This window comes from Ranitomeya imitator, chromosome 8 (assembly GCF_032444005.1).
Source record: "Ranitomeya imitator isolate aRanImi1 chromosome 8, aRanImi1.pri, whole genome shotgun sequence".
Taxonomy (NCBI): domain Eukaryota; kingdom Metazoa; phylum Chordata; class Amphibia; order Anura; family Dendrobatidae; genus Ranitomeya; species Ranitomeya imitator.
Genome location: NC_091289.1, coordinates 97,319,009 through 97,335,872, shown reverse-complemented (window position 1 = coordinate 97,335,872; position 16,864 = coordinate 97,319,009). Strand labels below are relative to the sequence as shown.

At 42.1% G+C, this 16,864-nt stretch overlaps 1 protein-coding gene across 3 annotated transcripts in view; it reads left to right on the top strand.

Annotated features, from left to right (window-relative positions):
- Nucleotides 1-16,864, top strand: part of HSD17B7 (hydroxysteroid 17-beta dehydrogenase 7) — a 169,439-nt gene that overhangs the window by 67,725 nt on the left and 84,850 nt on the right. Inside the window, exon 5 of one of the 3 annotated variants that reach the window (XM_069737193.1) lies at nucleotides 14,700-14,894. The exons of 1 other annotated variant lie outside the window; for it this stretch is intronic. In XM_069737193.1, the coding sequence (XP_069593294.1) occupies nucleotides 14,700-14,894 (195 nt within the window). Of the gene's footprint in view, nucleotides 1-5,331; nucleotides 6,292-14,699; nucleotides 14,895-16,864 lie in introns of those variants that run through there. One more of the 3 variants, XM_069737196.1, reaches the window with a different exon arrangement.

Here is a 16,864-nt window from a genome sequence, read left to right as displayed (position 1 = left end):
AGAAAGGGGGTATGTGAACTTTTGATCAGGGTCATTTGGATGTTTTGGGTTGTCATTATAATTTAAAAAGAGAAAGCACAATAGTTTGACAATAAATGGCTTCACCCAACCACTAACCATGAGTGGAGAAAAAGTTTTTCGGTATTATCATTCATATTCTCTGAAAAAAGGCCAAGAAAGCAAACATTCTGCCGGGGTATGTACATTTTTGAGCACAACTGTATATCCCAGTTAGAGAACATACCATTTATAATAATAATAATCGTTATATAGCGCCATCATATTACAAAGCACTTTACAGTATAAAACAACATTTATGACAACTTTGTTTCCTGTCATTTAGTCAATTCCTTACCTATCTGCATATACAGCTCTGGCAAAAATTTAAGAAACCACTACAAAATTTTAAGTTTGTCTGATTTCTCTCTCTCTCTGTATGTATGTATGTATGTATGTATGTATGTATGTGTATCTATCTATCTATCTATCTATATATATATATATATACAGGCATACGAGAAAACAGCCGGACAGCACCACAGCCGAAAACAGTCAAGTGGGATCCGCTCACCTGTGTGTGGTGCGCCAAGGTGTCTGATCTTGGGTGCGATGCTCCGCTGGAAAGGATCCACGTGTAAATCACAAGAGAAAGAAACTGGAGCGCACTCACTGATCATCCGGTGCAGGGAACTTTATTCAAACGCTGCGCTGTACATCTTCACGACCGGGAGTGCTATACAAAGAGTGCGGCAAAGCTGGACAACGGCCGTTTCGCACGGGTCAGACTGACCCGTTGAAGCGCCAGCCAGGCGCGAAACTGCCGTCGTCCAGCTTTGCCGCACTCTTTGTATAGCACTCCCGGTCGTGAAGATGTACAGCACAGCGTTTGAATAAAGTTCCCTGCACCGGATGATCAGTGAGTGCGCTCCAGTTTCTTTCTCTTGTGATTATATATATATATATATATATATATATATATTTCTGAGTAAAATGTAAATTGTTCTTTTATTCTATAAACTACTGACAACATGTCGCCGAAGTTCCAAGCGATACATTTTGTATTTGTTTTCTGAAAGTGAGAAATGGTCAAAATAACAAAAAAAATGCATTGCTTGCAGACCTAAAAAAAAAAAAAAAGTTCATAATCATTTAGAAACAGCAATACTAATCTTTTAACTCAGGAAGAGTTCAGGAATCAATATTTTGTGGAATAACCATGATTTTTAATCACAGCTTTCATGCGTCTTGGCATGATTTCTACCAGTCTTTTACACTGCTTTTAGGTGACCTTATGCCACTCCTGGTACAAAATTTAAGCAGTTCTTTGTTTGATGGCTTGTGACTATTCATCTTCCTCTTGATTACATTCCAGAGGTTTTCAATGTGCTTCAGGTCTGGAGATTGGGCTGGCCATGACAGGGATTTGATGTGGTGATCCTTCATCCACACCTTGATTGACCAAGCTGTGTGTCATGGTGCATTGTCCTGCTGGAAAAAAAAACGTTCTCAGAGTTGGGAAACAATGCCTAAGCAGAATCAACTGTTTTCCAGTTTAACCTTGAATGCGACTTGATTCATACGTCCTTCACAAAGATTGACCTGCCCAATTCCAGCCTTGCTGAAGCATCCCCAGAAAATCACCAATCCTCCACCAAATTTCACATTGGGTGTCAGACACTGTGGCTTGTACGCCTCTTCAGGTCTCCGTCTAACCATTAGATGACCAAGTGTTGGGCAAAGCTGAAAATTAAACTAATCAGAGATGATTACCTTACTCCAGTTCTCTGTGGCCCAATCATTATGGTCTTTGGCTAACTTCAGCCTGGCTCTCCTTTGCTGAATTGATGAAAGGCTTCTTTTCTTGCTTTACATGACTTGAGTCCTGCCTCTAGGAGCCTGTTACGAACTGTTCTAGCCATACACTTCATCCCAGTTGCCATTCCCAGTTGCCATTCCTTTTGTAGGTCACTTGATGTCATCCTGCGGTTGCTGAGTGACATTTGAATAAGATGACAGTCATCCCAGTCAGTGGAGAGTTGTTTTTGCCCTCTTCCAGTCTGTAGCTTTGTTGTCCCCAATGTCTGCTGATTGACCGTGTTGTAATAGACTTCCACCTTAGAAATTTTAAGGATGGAGGCAACATGATGCTCACTGTGTCCCTTTGCTAGTAAAGCCAAAATTGAGCCCTTCATTTCCTGAAGACTTTTTTCTTTTCAACTCCTTTGGCATGGTTAAGGCTGTGTGCACACGTTGCGTTTTTTTCGCGTTTTTTCCCCGATAAAAACGCTATAAAACCGCAAAAAAAAACGCCTACAATAAGCATCCCATCATTTAGAATGAATTCCGCATGTTTTGTGCACATGATGCGTTTTTTTCCGCGAAAAAAACGCATCGCGGCAAAAAAGCAGCATGTTCATTAATTTTCCGGTTTTTTTTTTGCGGATTTCCCACTCCAAAATGCATTGGGAAGTGTCCGGAAAAAAACACAGCAAAAACGCAGCAAAATCGCAGCAAAAACGCATGCGGTTTTCTTGCAGAAAATGTCCGGAATTCTCAGGAATTTTCTGCGAGAAATCCTGAACGTGTGCACATAACGTTAGGCTGTGTTCACACGTTGCGGTTTTTTCGCGTTTTTTTTGCGTTTTTCCCCGATAAAAACGCTATAAAACCGCAAAAAAACCGCATACAATAAGCATCCCATCATTTAGAATGAATTCCGCATGTTTTGAGCACATGATGTGTTTTTTTCCGCGAAGAAAACGCATCGCGGCAAAAAAACGCAGCATGTTCATTAATTTTCCGTTTTTTTTGCGGATTTCCCACTCCAAAATGCATTGGGAAGTGTCCGGAAAAAACCGCGGCAAAAATGCGGCAAAAACGCATCAAAATCGTGGCAAAAACGCATGCGGTTTTCTTGCGGATTTCTTGCAGAAAATGTCCGGAATTCTCAGGAATTTTCTGCAAGAAATCCTGAACGTGTGCACATAGCCTTAAAGTCATTTTTTCATTCCTATTACTTTTGGGATATTACTAGCACTTGTTTTGCCATCCAGCTTGTCCTATTACAAGAGGATTGTGAACACCACAGCAGGGTGTGTTTTTTATACTTTCCTTCTTTAAGATTTGGTTCAGGTGATCATGTAATCAGAAGCACATTCAGTAGAATGAAGTGTACTCTGGTTGGAATTCAACTAACACTGGAAAGGAATAGCTGTCACACATGTAGAGAAGCTGATTTTTATAAAACTCTGCAGTGGTTTCTTTATTTTTGCCAGTGCTGTAGTGTCTGCATATGGAGCTTCAGTATAAGGCTCTTACGTGGAACAATATCAAATGCCTTTGCAAAATCCAGATAAATCACATAAGCTGCATTACCAACATCCAGATTTGCACTTACCTCCTCAAACAAACCCAACATGTTACACTACTTATTCTTCATGAATCCATGCTGGTTGCCAGTTATATTATTCTCTGTACTATATCTCTACAGATCATCTTTTATAATGCCCTCTAAAATTGTGCACACTACTGATGTCATGCTTACCGGACGGTAGTTGAATGGATCCACCTTTTGCATTTCTTAAATATTGGTACCACATCAGCCATCCTCCAATCCTGTGGCACCACCCCTTTTACAAGAGACTCTAAGGGTATGTGCACACGATGCAGATTTAGTGCAGAATTGGTGCAGAACTGCAGCAGATTTTTCTGCTGCAGAAACGCTGCAGAACTGCACTGTGATTTACAGTACAATGTAAATCAATGAGAAAAGAAAAAAGCTGTGCACATGGTGCAGAAAAATCTGCGCAGAAACGCTGCAGATTTCAAAGAAGTGCACGTCGCTTCTTTTGTGCAGTTCTGCAGCGTTTCTGCGCAGATTTTTCTGCACCATGTGCACAGCTTTTTTCTTTTCTCATTGATTTACATTGTACTGCACATAAACTGCACAGAAACTGCATAGAATCTGCACAGAAACTGCATAGAAACTGCATAGAAACCGCACAGAAACTGCACAAAAACTGCACAAAAACTGCATAGAAACTGCATAGAAACTGCGCAGAAACTGCACAGAAACTGCACAGAAACTGCACAGAAACTGCGCAGAAACTGCATCAAATCTGCAGATGCAGATTTAGTGCAGAAAATTCTGCACCACATTTCCTACGTGTGCACATAGCCTTAGAATGAGATACAGTGGTCTGTCAATTTTTGAGCTCAATTCCCTCAGTGTCCGTGGATGAATGCCATCTGGGCCGGGGGATTTGTCAATGTTTAAATTGCTCACACATAGGTGTACTTGTTTTTGTGTTAAACTAGTTATATCAGGTTGAGAATGTAGATTTTTGCCTTGTTGAATGATCCCTTGTAACAGAGAGTAAATTGGTGACAACGGATGAAAAGAGACTATTTAAGGCCAGCGTCACACTCGGCGTTGGGAAATATGGTCTGTATTTTACAGGCGTAAAACGCAGAAATGATTCCAAAACAGTGTTCCGGATGTCATCCATAGGCAGGGTGTGTCTGTGTATTTTGTGCATGTTAACCTCTGTATGTAATCCGTATGGCATCTATAATGCGTTTTTTTTTTTTCACGCAACCTTACAAAATGGACATTTAACAGTTTTGAGGCCTGAAATCATCAGCATAATCATATTTAAGGCCTCTACAACAGGTGTAACCCTCCCATATGGCCATTTTGTTGCTGTGCTTGTGTAGGTGTTTTGATGGTAGTTGGGCAACATGTGTGACCTCCTGCAATTCACACCAACTCAGCAGGTGTTATTTAATTGGGTCTTGTCACGCCGCTTTGTCCAGCTTACCCTGTGATATTTGATCCGCGAAGGAAGAGAAGAATTTGGGTGCATCCACTTTTGCGGCAACACCTCACTAAAGGGCATTTTCACAGGCTATATTCAGCTCTGAGGACACATCCGGACAAATTTTTCCAGTACTGTCGCATGACAATACCCACATTTGATATCTTGTTGGAGACAGTACGTCCTGGAATCACATATCAGGATACCAGGATGCGGAAATGCATATCTGCAGAGGAGCGTCTTCTCCTTACCTTACGGCATGTATTCACCATTCTCACATACTGTATGTAGATGATGTTTTCTTCACTATTTTTATTTTCATACCATCTTATTTAAATTATATCATTACATTTTTAAAAAAAGCATTTATAAATATGTAGTAAATGTTAGTATCCAGTGTAAATTTATGAACGTACACTGGTCTCCTGCCTTTGGTTTCCTCATAATACTTTTTGTCTACTAGGGTTTTATAAAAGCATTTTTACATAGCTATTTTTTTTTTTTGTGCTTTCAGATTCCTGTCAACTGGATTATCTTATGCAGGACTACATCTTGAATTTCTCCTAGGGCGGTCCACTATTTCAGGCATTGTGCGGAATACATGTGTGCAAATATGGGACAAACTACATGAACTTGTGATGCCTGAGCCCAAAATAGAGGATAGGCTGAAAATAGACTGTGGTTTTTCTGACTGTCAATTTCCGCACTGTATTGGAGCCCTGGATGGGAAACATATCAGGGTGCCTAAGCCTCCAAACTCATGTAGAAAAGCCGCGGAGACACCATCACGTGTTTCTCAACGCAAGCAATAAATAGCCAGGTCTTTCACCAGGAAGGAACAACCATGGGAAGGACAGCATCCAAAAAGGAAAACCACCTATACCAAAACATGGTATCAATCCACAGACAGCTGTTTTGGGGTATTTGCTCCTCATCAGTGTGGAGTAGAAAACTGGGTATTAGGAGCAGTGCCTAGTAAAAGGACTATAAACATAAGGATGAATGACCTTGGGGGGATCAAAAATCCAACACCGCGGAGACACCATCATGTGTTTCTCAACGCAGTGATCCAGAACACTGCTCCCATCCCTTATTGGAAATATGCAAATGCATGTAGAAAACCGCGGAGACACCATCACGTGTTTCTCAACGCAGTGATCCAGAACACTGCCCCCATCCCTTATGGGAAATATGCAAATGCATGTAGAAAAGCCGTGGAGACACAATCACGTGTTTCTCAATGCCAGCCATAAATAGCCAGGTCTTTCACCGGGAAGGAACAACTACGGGAAGGGCAGCATCCAAAAAGGAAAACCACCTATGCCAAAACATGGTATCCATCCACAGACAGCTGTTTCGGGGTATTTGCCCCTCATCAGTGTGGAGTAGGAAACTGGCTATTAGGAGCAGTGCCTAGTAAAAGGACTATAAACATAAGGCATAAGGATGCATTTGCATATTTCCCATAAGGGATGGGGGCAGTGTTCTGGATCACTGCGTTGAGAAACACGTGATGGTGTCTCTGGTGTTGGATGTTTTGATCTCCCCGAGGTTATTCATCCTTATGTTTATAGTCCTTTCACTAGGCACTGCTCCTAATAGCCAGTTTCCTACTCCACACTGATGAGGGACAAACACCCCAAAACAGCTGTCTGTGGATGGATACCATGTTTTGGCATAGGTGGTTTTCCTTTTTGGATGCTGCCATCTCTCAATGAACTCAAACAATTCATAAGGTTCATTCGGTGTGGTATATGCATCAATAAGTATTTGAAAACACCCTCTCACACGTAGCCTCACCTCACGGGATATGGGACGGAGGTACGGGGCCAGGCTCCTCGCATAGGCCTCCTCACCATCATTCTGTGCAGCCCTGGCCAAAAAATTAAGGACCCAAATGTCCACATTCCTGCGAGATTCTTGCAGCTCTCTCCTTCTGCGGCCACGGCGGGAAAAGACAGCAGGCTGTGGGGATGTCTCCAGTGGAACAGTAGGGCTGCTACTGTTTCCTTGATCTTCTTGGCTTACTGGATGTGGTCCTGCTGTGGGTGTTGGAGCAGCTTCTTCGCCAGTTGTTGCTGGATCTTGAGGTGCCACTGAAGTTGATGCAGGAGGGATGTCTCTAGAAGGATGTGAAGATGGGCCAGCCACCTCTTCTCCTTCCCCAACCGGATCTATCAGGGCCTTGGAATCTGAGCCGGTCTCCCTCTCAGTGAGGTTGGACTGTGTTCTGTTAGTAAAGTATATGATTATTTTTTTTTTTTTAATTATAATTTTACCTATATTAAACATATGTATTATGTTTCATGATGTTTTTACTTACGGTCTCAGATCCATACTAGGATCCAAAAAGGAAAGTTGGTCAAAATATATATATTTCCTTTTTTTTTTTTTTTTGAAGGCGCTGCTGACCCACCCCTGGCCCGCTGCTGTCTTTCTCGCCTATATTGGTCGCGTATGCTGCGCCATCATCTCATAACATCTTCCACTGCAATGAAAGACAAAAAAATAATGTATAAGGCCATTGTGCACAGTGGTACCACATTGTGTCAGTGATGTAACAGATTTTAATGTGGCCTAGTAACCTGCATTTTTCAAAAAATATCATCAACATAAATATTGTAACCACAAACAGCACAATACGATATCATTGAAAAAACATAGATTTTCAGGCCATAAGGACAGTCCTCTCCCCTCTGTAGCAGTATGTCATTGTAAAATTGGAAAATGTATACGACATCTAAAAAAATATGAACGTAACCCCTTTCTCATATCCAGCACCATGTAATTAATGGTGCTATATAAATAAATTAGATTATTCATAATTTAAATAACATTAGGACAAAATTCATGTTGGTAATGCAGTTTGCAATATTATTCAGAGTGTGAGAAACATGAGTGTACTTACTTACCTGCCTCTGGACCTCACGAGGCCGCTGCTCATATTCTGGGAAAAGGATCCCACATATGCTCCTTCATGCTGCCTCTTTTCTGGCCTGGTTGGAGTAATGGGCATCTCTCTGATCCCAAATTTCTGGCTCCCTTGCACCAGGACCAGCAGCATTTCCACAATGATATTAATGGCCATGATACAGGAGATTCCGTGGAGGCGTGTGGCATACTTCCGGGATGTCTGTCTGGCTTTTTCAGCTAATTAGCATGTCTAAGCTTCCTGATTGAGGGCTTGGCACATTTCCTGTCACCTGCTGTACTCTTGCGTATTTTACACAAGTCACACTGTTGGTCCGTGTGTAATCCGTATTTTTCTCGCCCCAAAGACCTTCATTGACGTATTTTTTGTGCAATACGCTGACAAACGCAGCATGCTGCGATTTTGTACAGCCGTAAAATATGGATGCGCAATATACACCAGATAGAAGCTGCCCCATAGAGAATTATTGGTCCGCGTGCAATGCGTAGTTTTTGCGCCTTTCATACGTCCACAAAACTATCTAGTGTGACGCCGGCCTTATATCTCAGCTTTTTCTTTGTCCTCTATAATTATTTTGTCATATTTTAAGGGGCCTATGCAATCAGTTTTTGGCACTGATGTATTGTATTCTTCGGATTATAAGACGCACTTTTCCCCAAAAAATTTTGGGGGAAAATGGGGTGCGTCTTATAATGCGGATATTCCTTACCGGCTGCAGGTGTTCGTTGCTGCGGGTGTTCGATGCTGCGGGAGCTCTGCCGACATCTTGTGAAAGCCCAGAACCCCCGCATTTACATGGTTTGCTATGCGGTGGACTAGACTCCAGGAAAATGGCTGCCGGTCGGGGAGCGGTGCATGCGCAGATGGAGAACTCGGCACCAAGATCTCGGGAGATGAGATCTTAGCACATCCGAACACCCCCCTCATCCCAGCAACGCTCCACTCTTGGCTCCTCCAGCGGCGACCCTGGGACCCCGCTTCACTGCAGCCACCACCCCTGGTAAGCAATAAGACGCATGGATTATAAGAAGCACCACCAGTTTATTAAAAAAAACATTTTTTCCTATTTTTCTCCTCAAAATTTGGGGTGCGTCTTATAATTCACAAAATACGGTATTTATAAAAATGTTGGGGATTTATATTATTGATGTTGATGATTTGTGTCTCTGTGGATAACTTTACTAGCTTGATTTTTTTTTTTTTTATATTTCTTATTTAGATCTTTATACTCCTGAAATTCTATTTCAGTATTCATGGCTTTCAAGATTTTTAATGCCCTGTATGTGATTGCTTGCGATAACACAGAGCTTTGTTTGCAGTATGTACATAGTAGAGCTATATGTTTGTTATATATATAGATATATATATCTATATATATATATAGATATATATATCTATATATATATCTATATCTATATATATATATATATATATATAATATAGATATAGATATATATATATAATGGTGGCCCGATTCTAACGCATCGGGTATTCTAGAATATGCATGTCCACGTAGTATATTGTCAGCCACGTAGTATATTGCACAGCGACGGAGTATATTGTCCAGCCACATAGTATATTGCCCAGGCACGTAGTATATTGCCTAGCCACATAGTATATTGCACAGCGACGGAGTATACAGCACAGAGCCACGTAGTATAGAGACTTAAAAAAAAAAACATATACTCACCTTCCGAAGGCCCGTTGAAGTCCTGCTATACTCGCCATCCGCCGCCTTTCCCGCTCCTCGGGACGCTCCCGGGACTGCTCCATTGCAAGCGTCAGCTTCCGGTCCCAGGGCTGGTGTGAGCAGGGCCTGTGATGATGTTGTGGTCACATGACCATGACGTCACGGCAGGTCCTTGTCGCACACCAGCTCTGGGACCGGAAGCTGCCGCTTGCAATGGAGCGGTCCCGGGAGCGTCCCGAGGAGCGGGAAAGGCGGCGGATGGTGAGTATAGCAGGTTTTTGGTTTTTTTTAAATTATTTTTAACATGACATATTTTTACTATTGATGCTGCATAGGCAGCATCAATAGTAAATAGTTGGGGACACACAGGGTTAATAGCAGCGGTAACTGAGTGCGTTACACCGGGGTCCGTTACCGCTGCCATTAACCCTGTGTGAGCGGTGAGTGGAGGGGATTATGGAGCGGGGGCCGGGCAGTGAGTGCAGGGGAGTAGGGGAGGGACTAATCGGACTGTGCCCGTCGCTGATTGGACGCGGCAGCCTTGACAGGCAGCTGCCGAGACCAATCAGCGAATGAATAACCGTGACAGAAAGACAGACAGACGGAAGTGACCTTTAGACAATTATATAGTATAGATAGATTTTATATATACAGTGGGGCAAAAAAGTATTTAGTCAGTCAGCAATAGTGCAAGTTCCACCACTTAAAAAGATGAGAGGCGTCTGTAATTTACATCATAGGTAGACCTCAACTATGGGAGACAAACTGAGAAAAAAAAATCCAGAAAATCACATTGTCTGTTTTTTTATCATTTTTTTTGCATATTATGGTGGAAAATAAGTATTTGGTCAGAAACAAACAATCAAGATTTCTGGCTCTCACAGACCTGTAACTTCTTATTTAAGAGTCTCCTCTTTCCTCCACTCATTACCTGTAGTAATGGCACCTTGTTTAAACTTGTTATCAGTATAAAAAGACACCTGTGCACACCCTCAAACAGTCTGACTCCAAACTCCACTATGGTGAAGACCAAAGAGCTGTCAAAGGACACCAGAAACAAAATTGTAGCCCTGCACCAGGCTGGGAAGACTGAATCTGCAATGGCCAACCAGCTTGGAGTGAAGAAATCAACAGTGGGAGCAATAATTAGAAAATGGAAGACATACAAGACCACTGATAATCTCCCTCGATCTGGGGCTCCACGCAAAATCCCACCCCGTGGGGTCAGAATGATCACAAGAACGGTGAGCAAAAATCCCAGAACCACGCGGGGGGACCTAGTGAATGAACTGCAGAGAGCTGGGACCAATGCAACAAGGCCTACCATAAGTAACACACTACGCCACCATGGACTCAGATCCTACAGTGCCAGACGTGTCCCACTGCTTAAGCCAGTACATGTCCGGGCCCGTCTGAAGTTTGCAAGAGAGCATTTGGATGATCCAGAGGAGTTTTGGGAGAATGTCCTATGGCCTGATGAAACCAAACTGGAACTGTTTGGTAGAAACACAACTTGTCGTGTTTGGAGGAAAAAGAATACTGAGTTGCATCCATCAAACACCATACCTACTGTAAAGCATGGTGGTGGAAACATCATGCTTTGGGGCTGTTTCTCTGCAAAGGGGCCAGGACGACTGATCCGGGTACATGAAAGAATGAATGGGGCCATGTATCGTGAGATTTTGAGTGCAAACCTCCTTCCATCAGCAAGGGCATTGAAGATGAAACATGGCTGGGTCTTTTAACATGACAATGATCCAAAGCACACCGCCAGGGCAACGAAGGAGTGGCTTCGTAAGAAGCATTTCAAGGTCCTGGAGTGGCCTAGCCAGTCTCCAGATCTCAACCCTATAGAAAACCTTTGGAGGGAGTTGAAAGTCCGTGTTGCCAAGCGAAAAGCCAAAAACATCACTGCTCTAGAGGAGATCTGCATGGAGGAATGGGCCAACATACCAACAACAGTGTGTGGCAACCTTGTGAAGACTTACAGAAAACGTTTGACCTCTGTCATTGCCAACAAAGGATATATTACAAAGTATTGAGATGAAATTTTGTTTCTGACCAAATACTTATTTTCCACCATAATATGCAAATAAAATGTTAAAAAAACAGACAATGTGATTTTCTGGATTTTTTTTTCTCAGTTTGTCTCCCATAGTTGAGGTCTACCTATGATGTAAATTACAGACGCCTCTCATCTTTTTAAGTGGTGGAACTTGCACTATTGCTGACTGACTAAATACTTTTTTGCCCCACTGTATATATATATATATATATATATATATATATATATAATTACTAGATGGTGGCCCGATTCTAATGCATCGGTTATTCTAGAATATGCATGTCCACGTAGTATATTGCCCGGCCATGTATTATATTGCCTAGTGACTTCGCATATTGCCCAGTCATGTAGTATATTGCCCAGTCACGTAGTATATTGCCCAGTCACGTAGTATATTGCCCAGTTACGTAGTATATTGCCCAGTCACGTAGTATATTGCCCAGCCACATAGTATATAGCAGAGCCACGTAGTACGGTATATTGCCCAGCCACATAGTATATAGCAGAGCCACGGAGTATATTGTCCAGCCACATAGTATATAGCAGAGCCACGTAGTATGGTATATTGCCCAGCCACATAGTATATAGCAGAGCCACGTAGTATATTGCCCAGTCACGTAGTATATTGGCCAGCACAGAGCCACGTAGTATAGAGACTTAAAAAAATAAAAAATAAACATATACTCACCTATAGCCCGTTGAAGTCCTGCTATACTTACCATCCGCCGCCTTTCCCGCTCCTCGCCACGCTCCCTGGATCGCTCCATTGCAAGCGGCAGCTTGCGGTCCCAGGGCTGGTGTGAGCAGGACCTATGATGACGTCGCAGTCACATGACCGTGACGTCACGGCAGGTCCTTGTCGCACACCAGCCCTGGGACGGGACCGGAAGCTGCCGCTTGCAATGGAGCGATCCAGGGAGCGTGGCGAGGAGCGGGAAAGGCGGCGGAGGGTGAGTATAGCAGGTTTTGTTTTTTTCATTATTTTTAACATGACATATTTTTACTATTGATGCTGCCTAGGCAGCATCAATAGTAAATAGTTGGGGACACACAGGGTTAATAGCAGCGGTAACGGAGTGCGTTACACCGCGGGCTGTTACTGCTGCCATTAACCCTGTGTGAGTGGAGGGGATTACGGAGCGGGCGCCGGGCAGTGAGTGCAGGGGAGTAGGGGAGGAGCTTATCGGACTGTGGCCATCGCTGATTGGTCGCGGCAGCCATGACAGGCAGCTGCCGAGACCAATCAGCGAATGAATAACCGTGACAGAAGGACAGACAGACAGACGGAAGTACCCCTTAGACAATTATGTATATAGATATTGCGCATCAAAGGGTTCTAGGTAATGAGAATATAGCAGAGCTAAATGTGACCTACTGCTCCACTCAGTCTGAGATTGTCCTAGATAATTGCGTACAGCAAGTAAGATCTGAAATTAACAACCACTGACATATTGGAAAACACTTAGAAGGATAATGATCCTGTACACCAGGATCTAGGATGAGAGCGCTGAACGCTACTCCAAAAATATGAGATAAACCTACAAGAGAAATAGGAGTCTATACTCTCAATAGTATGGATACAATAAATAAATCGAGCTCAAATACCAGTAATATCATATCAAAAAAGTTTAATTAATACAAAAAGCTCAATAACAAATAATAATGGCTAATAGCCCAATGTAGAAACATGACGAGAATGAAAGGGACAGAAACATGATAAAAACCATGTGTGATCAGCCACTCAGCATGTCTCCCTGCTAAGGAAAGCCTGGAGCAAAATGTAATTCAATAGCTAGAAGAGCATCCCAATAATTGTATATACCATCTAGCACTAGGGAGCCCATACCAGCACACTGCTGGTTCTAATAGACACAGAGAGTATGTGAGCCCACAGGCTAGTTAGGAGCGTAGCAAATGCTTACCCATGTGGGAGAGAGACCGTGGATGGCTGAAGACACCGAGAGACCCCGACGCGCGTTTCGCGTAGTTGGCTTCCTCGGGGGGCCGTATCAAGTAAGATCTGTTGTATATTAAGGAACTGCTGTTCCTGGAGCAAAATTACCCAGCTCTTCTTTCACTCAAATATTGTCTAATTTTACATATTGGGCCCTGCTGCCCATGTTATGTCTGTAACAATGGATTCTTGCCTGTGGCTCACGTTACGAGCATTGTCCCTTTGAAAGCAATGGGATATCCTTGCATTACCCTGAATCATTGTTAAAAATATGTTGCCGACAAGGACGAACTTGCCTAAAAGTCTTCTTAAAGACTGAAGAGGCTGTAGCCCTTTAAAATGCTGATTTACAGGGTTGCTGATAGTTGGTTCCCTACCAATCTAATATTGATGGCCTCTCCTGCGGATATGATAATAATGTAATAACCTAGGTAACCCTCTTTGATTATGTGTGACCAATCCCGCAAACAAAATATTGTCTTCAGTTTCTGTAAGACCGTTTCTCTAATTAAATGCCTGCCCACCCAGAGCCTAAATTCTTCAGCTATTTAGACCCCAATGATTCCAAGAACATTGGGCCCAGAGACCCTTGTGTGACTGGTGTGAGGAATTTCGACTACTCCTATAGACTGTGAATTGCTCGCAGTGTATCACACTGTGAACTGCACATGCTCACACGCCACCTGCACATGCTCACCATCACTCTGCTCACACGCCACCTGCACATGCTCACCATCACTCTGCTCACACGCCACCTGCACATGCTCACCATCACTCTGCTCACACGCCACCTGCACATGCTCACCATCACTCTGCTCATGCCTTGGCACCCTTGTTAACTAGCACTTTATACTTCCAGCAATATGTAGGTAAAAGACAGCAAAAAAATTGCATATCCTCTGATCATACAGTTCTATTTTCTTCCATTTGTCATTCCGTGGCTCCTGTCATGTCTTTTACTCTTAGACAGAAATTGGATTATGAGAATAAGGAGCTGAAAACAGACTGATCTCCCGGGTCATGTGCACAGTTATGATTGATAAATTTCTCAAAGTTTTGGCAATAAGGACAAAATACAAACAATGAACGGAATTTGGGAAGTTCTGGGATTTTTAAAATATTTCTATTTTCTATAATTGGTGTTCTTTTTAATATACTGTAGATATTGTTTTCTTTAGAAACCAGGATATCGCCTCCTCAACACATTATGCGAAGTAACATGAATATTTTTTATGTTACAGATTAAAGAGCTAGAACCACTTTTGTGTCACACAGATAATCCTTCCCAACTTATCTGGACATCATCCAGCAATGCCCGAAAATCTGCGTTCAGTCTCTCAGACTATCAACACCGACAAGGGCAGGAATCTTACAGCTCCTCTAAATACGCCACCGACTTGCTTAGTGTTGCCTTAAACAGAAATTACAATAAACAGGTAAGTTCGGATTGTTCTTAGCCTGATAATGTTATGTTCACGTGTCCAGTAATGATTTGTTAGAACATATCCAGCAGCATGGTAACACAAGCCCCACCATTCAAAATAAATAAGACAAGCACACCAGATTTAATTTGGAATAAAAATTGGCCGTGGCGTTTATTTTTGAGTAACATGAAGAATAAAAAAATTATTAATATATAACTAACCAAAATTAAATAATTCATCAACTGAATTCAAATTCACCATTAAAAATCCAATCAACCCGACACCGGGCGACTTTCCCACAAAATAAACGACACGACAAGGTTGAACAAAACTAAAAAAAAAAGGGGATGGGAGGGAGGGCAGGATCTTGAATCTTCTGAGGTAAACCAGTGACAACGGCTCTGAACAGCTGTTTTTATAGCCAGGAATTCCTTCAGTTCGGTACCTGTCAACCAATCGGCACGCTAAAAAAAAAAAATGGGAAGGACAGTAGGGAAAACCAGAAAAAAACAGAATTAACCTGCTCGTGCACAGCACAGCTTACATAGCTATTAATAGCTTTTTTCTGACAGAACAAATAAATTGAGGAGAATTCAGCCTTAACCCTAAAAAATTCCAATGGTTCCTGTGTTATCATGCGACCCCCCCATAGATTACACTAAGGGGAGGGCGCTCAATCTTTTGGCAAAAAAGTTGTGCAGACCCAATTTTTGTCCATTTTCCAAAAAAACTGATTTCAGCTTGATCTGTTTTTTTTTTGTAACATTGAAGTCTATGGAACGATCCATTAAAAGGAACCTGTCAGCAGGATTCTGCTGAGTAACCTACAGACCGTGTCAAGTCGGCGCTGTTATACTGATTACAACGATGCCTGGTGATGAATTCCGTCTTGTGGTTGTCATTTAATCTTTATTTTCAGTTTTGAGTTAATGATGTGTCCATGCTCCAGGACGTCCTGTGGGGGGTCTTCATGTGGTGCTCTGATTAGGTATGCATCTATATGGCTTCTGACAGGTCACTGATCCCTCACTGACCTGCTCCCTAGTTTACACACATGAAACGTCGCTTTCTGGACTGATTAAATAGCTCTTTTTCACTACAAAATGGTGTGCTGCCTCCAGTATTTCTTTTTTATAATTGAGGTTTGGTATTTGCCTGGTGGGCTCTGCACCCGGACTCTTTCTTTGTGCTGCTCCAATTCTCTTTTTTCTTATATTACCTGTAGAAGCGTGCACAAAACTTTTCTTTTTCATCATGACCACATATAGTGGCGATGCAGATTTGCCCAGAATGTTTTGCCACACACCCGAGGATGAAGAGGACCCTGGGAAGTATAGAGGTTACATCCAATGATTTTAAAGGAACATTATAAACAAAAAATGTATTCCAAGAGGTTTAAGATCCAATGTGTGCCCAAATCCTTTTTTTTTTTTTTTTGCCTTTTTTTTGTTTGCCTTATCTAACAAGTTTGCTTCTGAACATGGAATTTTTACAAATAGAAATTCAGGATCTTATAAAGGACATTTCTTGTATTAAAGTTGAACTTAAAAATCATCTCGGTGAAGATCTTTGGAAACAAAAGATATGATTGATGAACTTGAGGACATTTAAAGAAAGAAATGGAATAGAGATGCTAAGGATTATCGCCTTGTGAATATTTTTTACTGACAAAAGAAAAAAATTGAGTATATAAATGTCTCTTACAAGAAAAATTAGAGTTGGCTGTGACCCTGGTCTGGGATGTTTTATCTGTACTGATAATTTTTGCCATCCAATTCCTGATGAGCTATCTAACATGTTCTAGTGATTAATTGTTGGAATGTCTATGTAAATTGTGTTATGTGGGTGAGATCGCATGGGGCTTTTATAGCCATGTGAATCCCCTCAGACACACTATTAGAAAAAAGAAACTTGAATAATACTTTGTGGAACAGGACCACGCTGGAAAATATTTTACATTTCATATCATTGGTTAAACAACC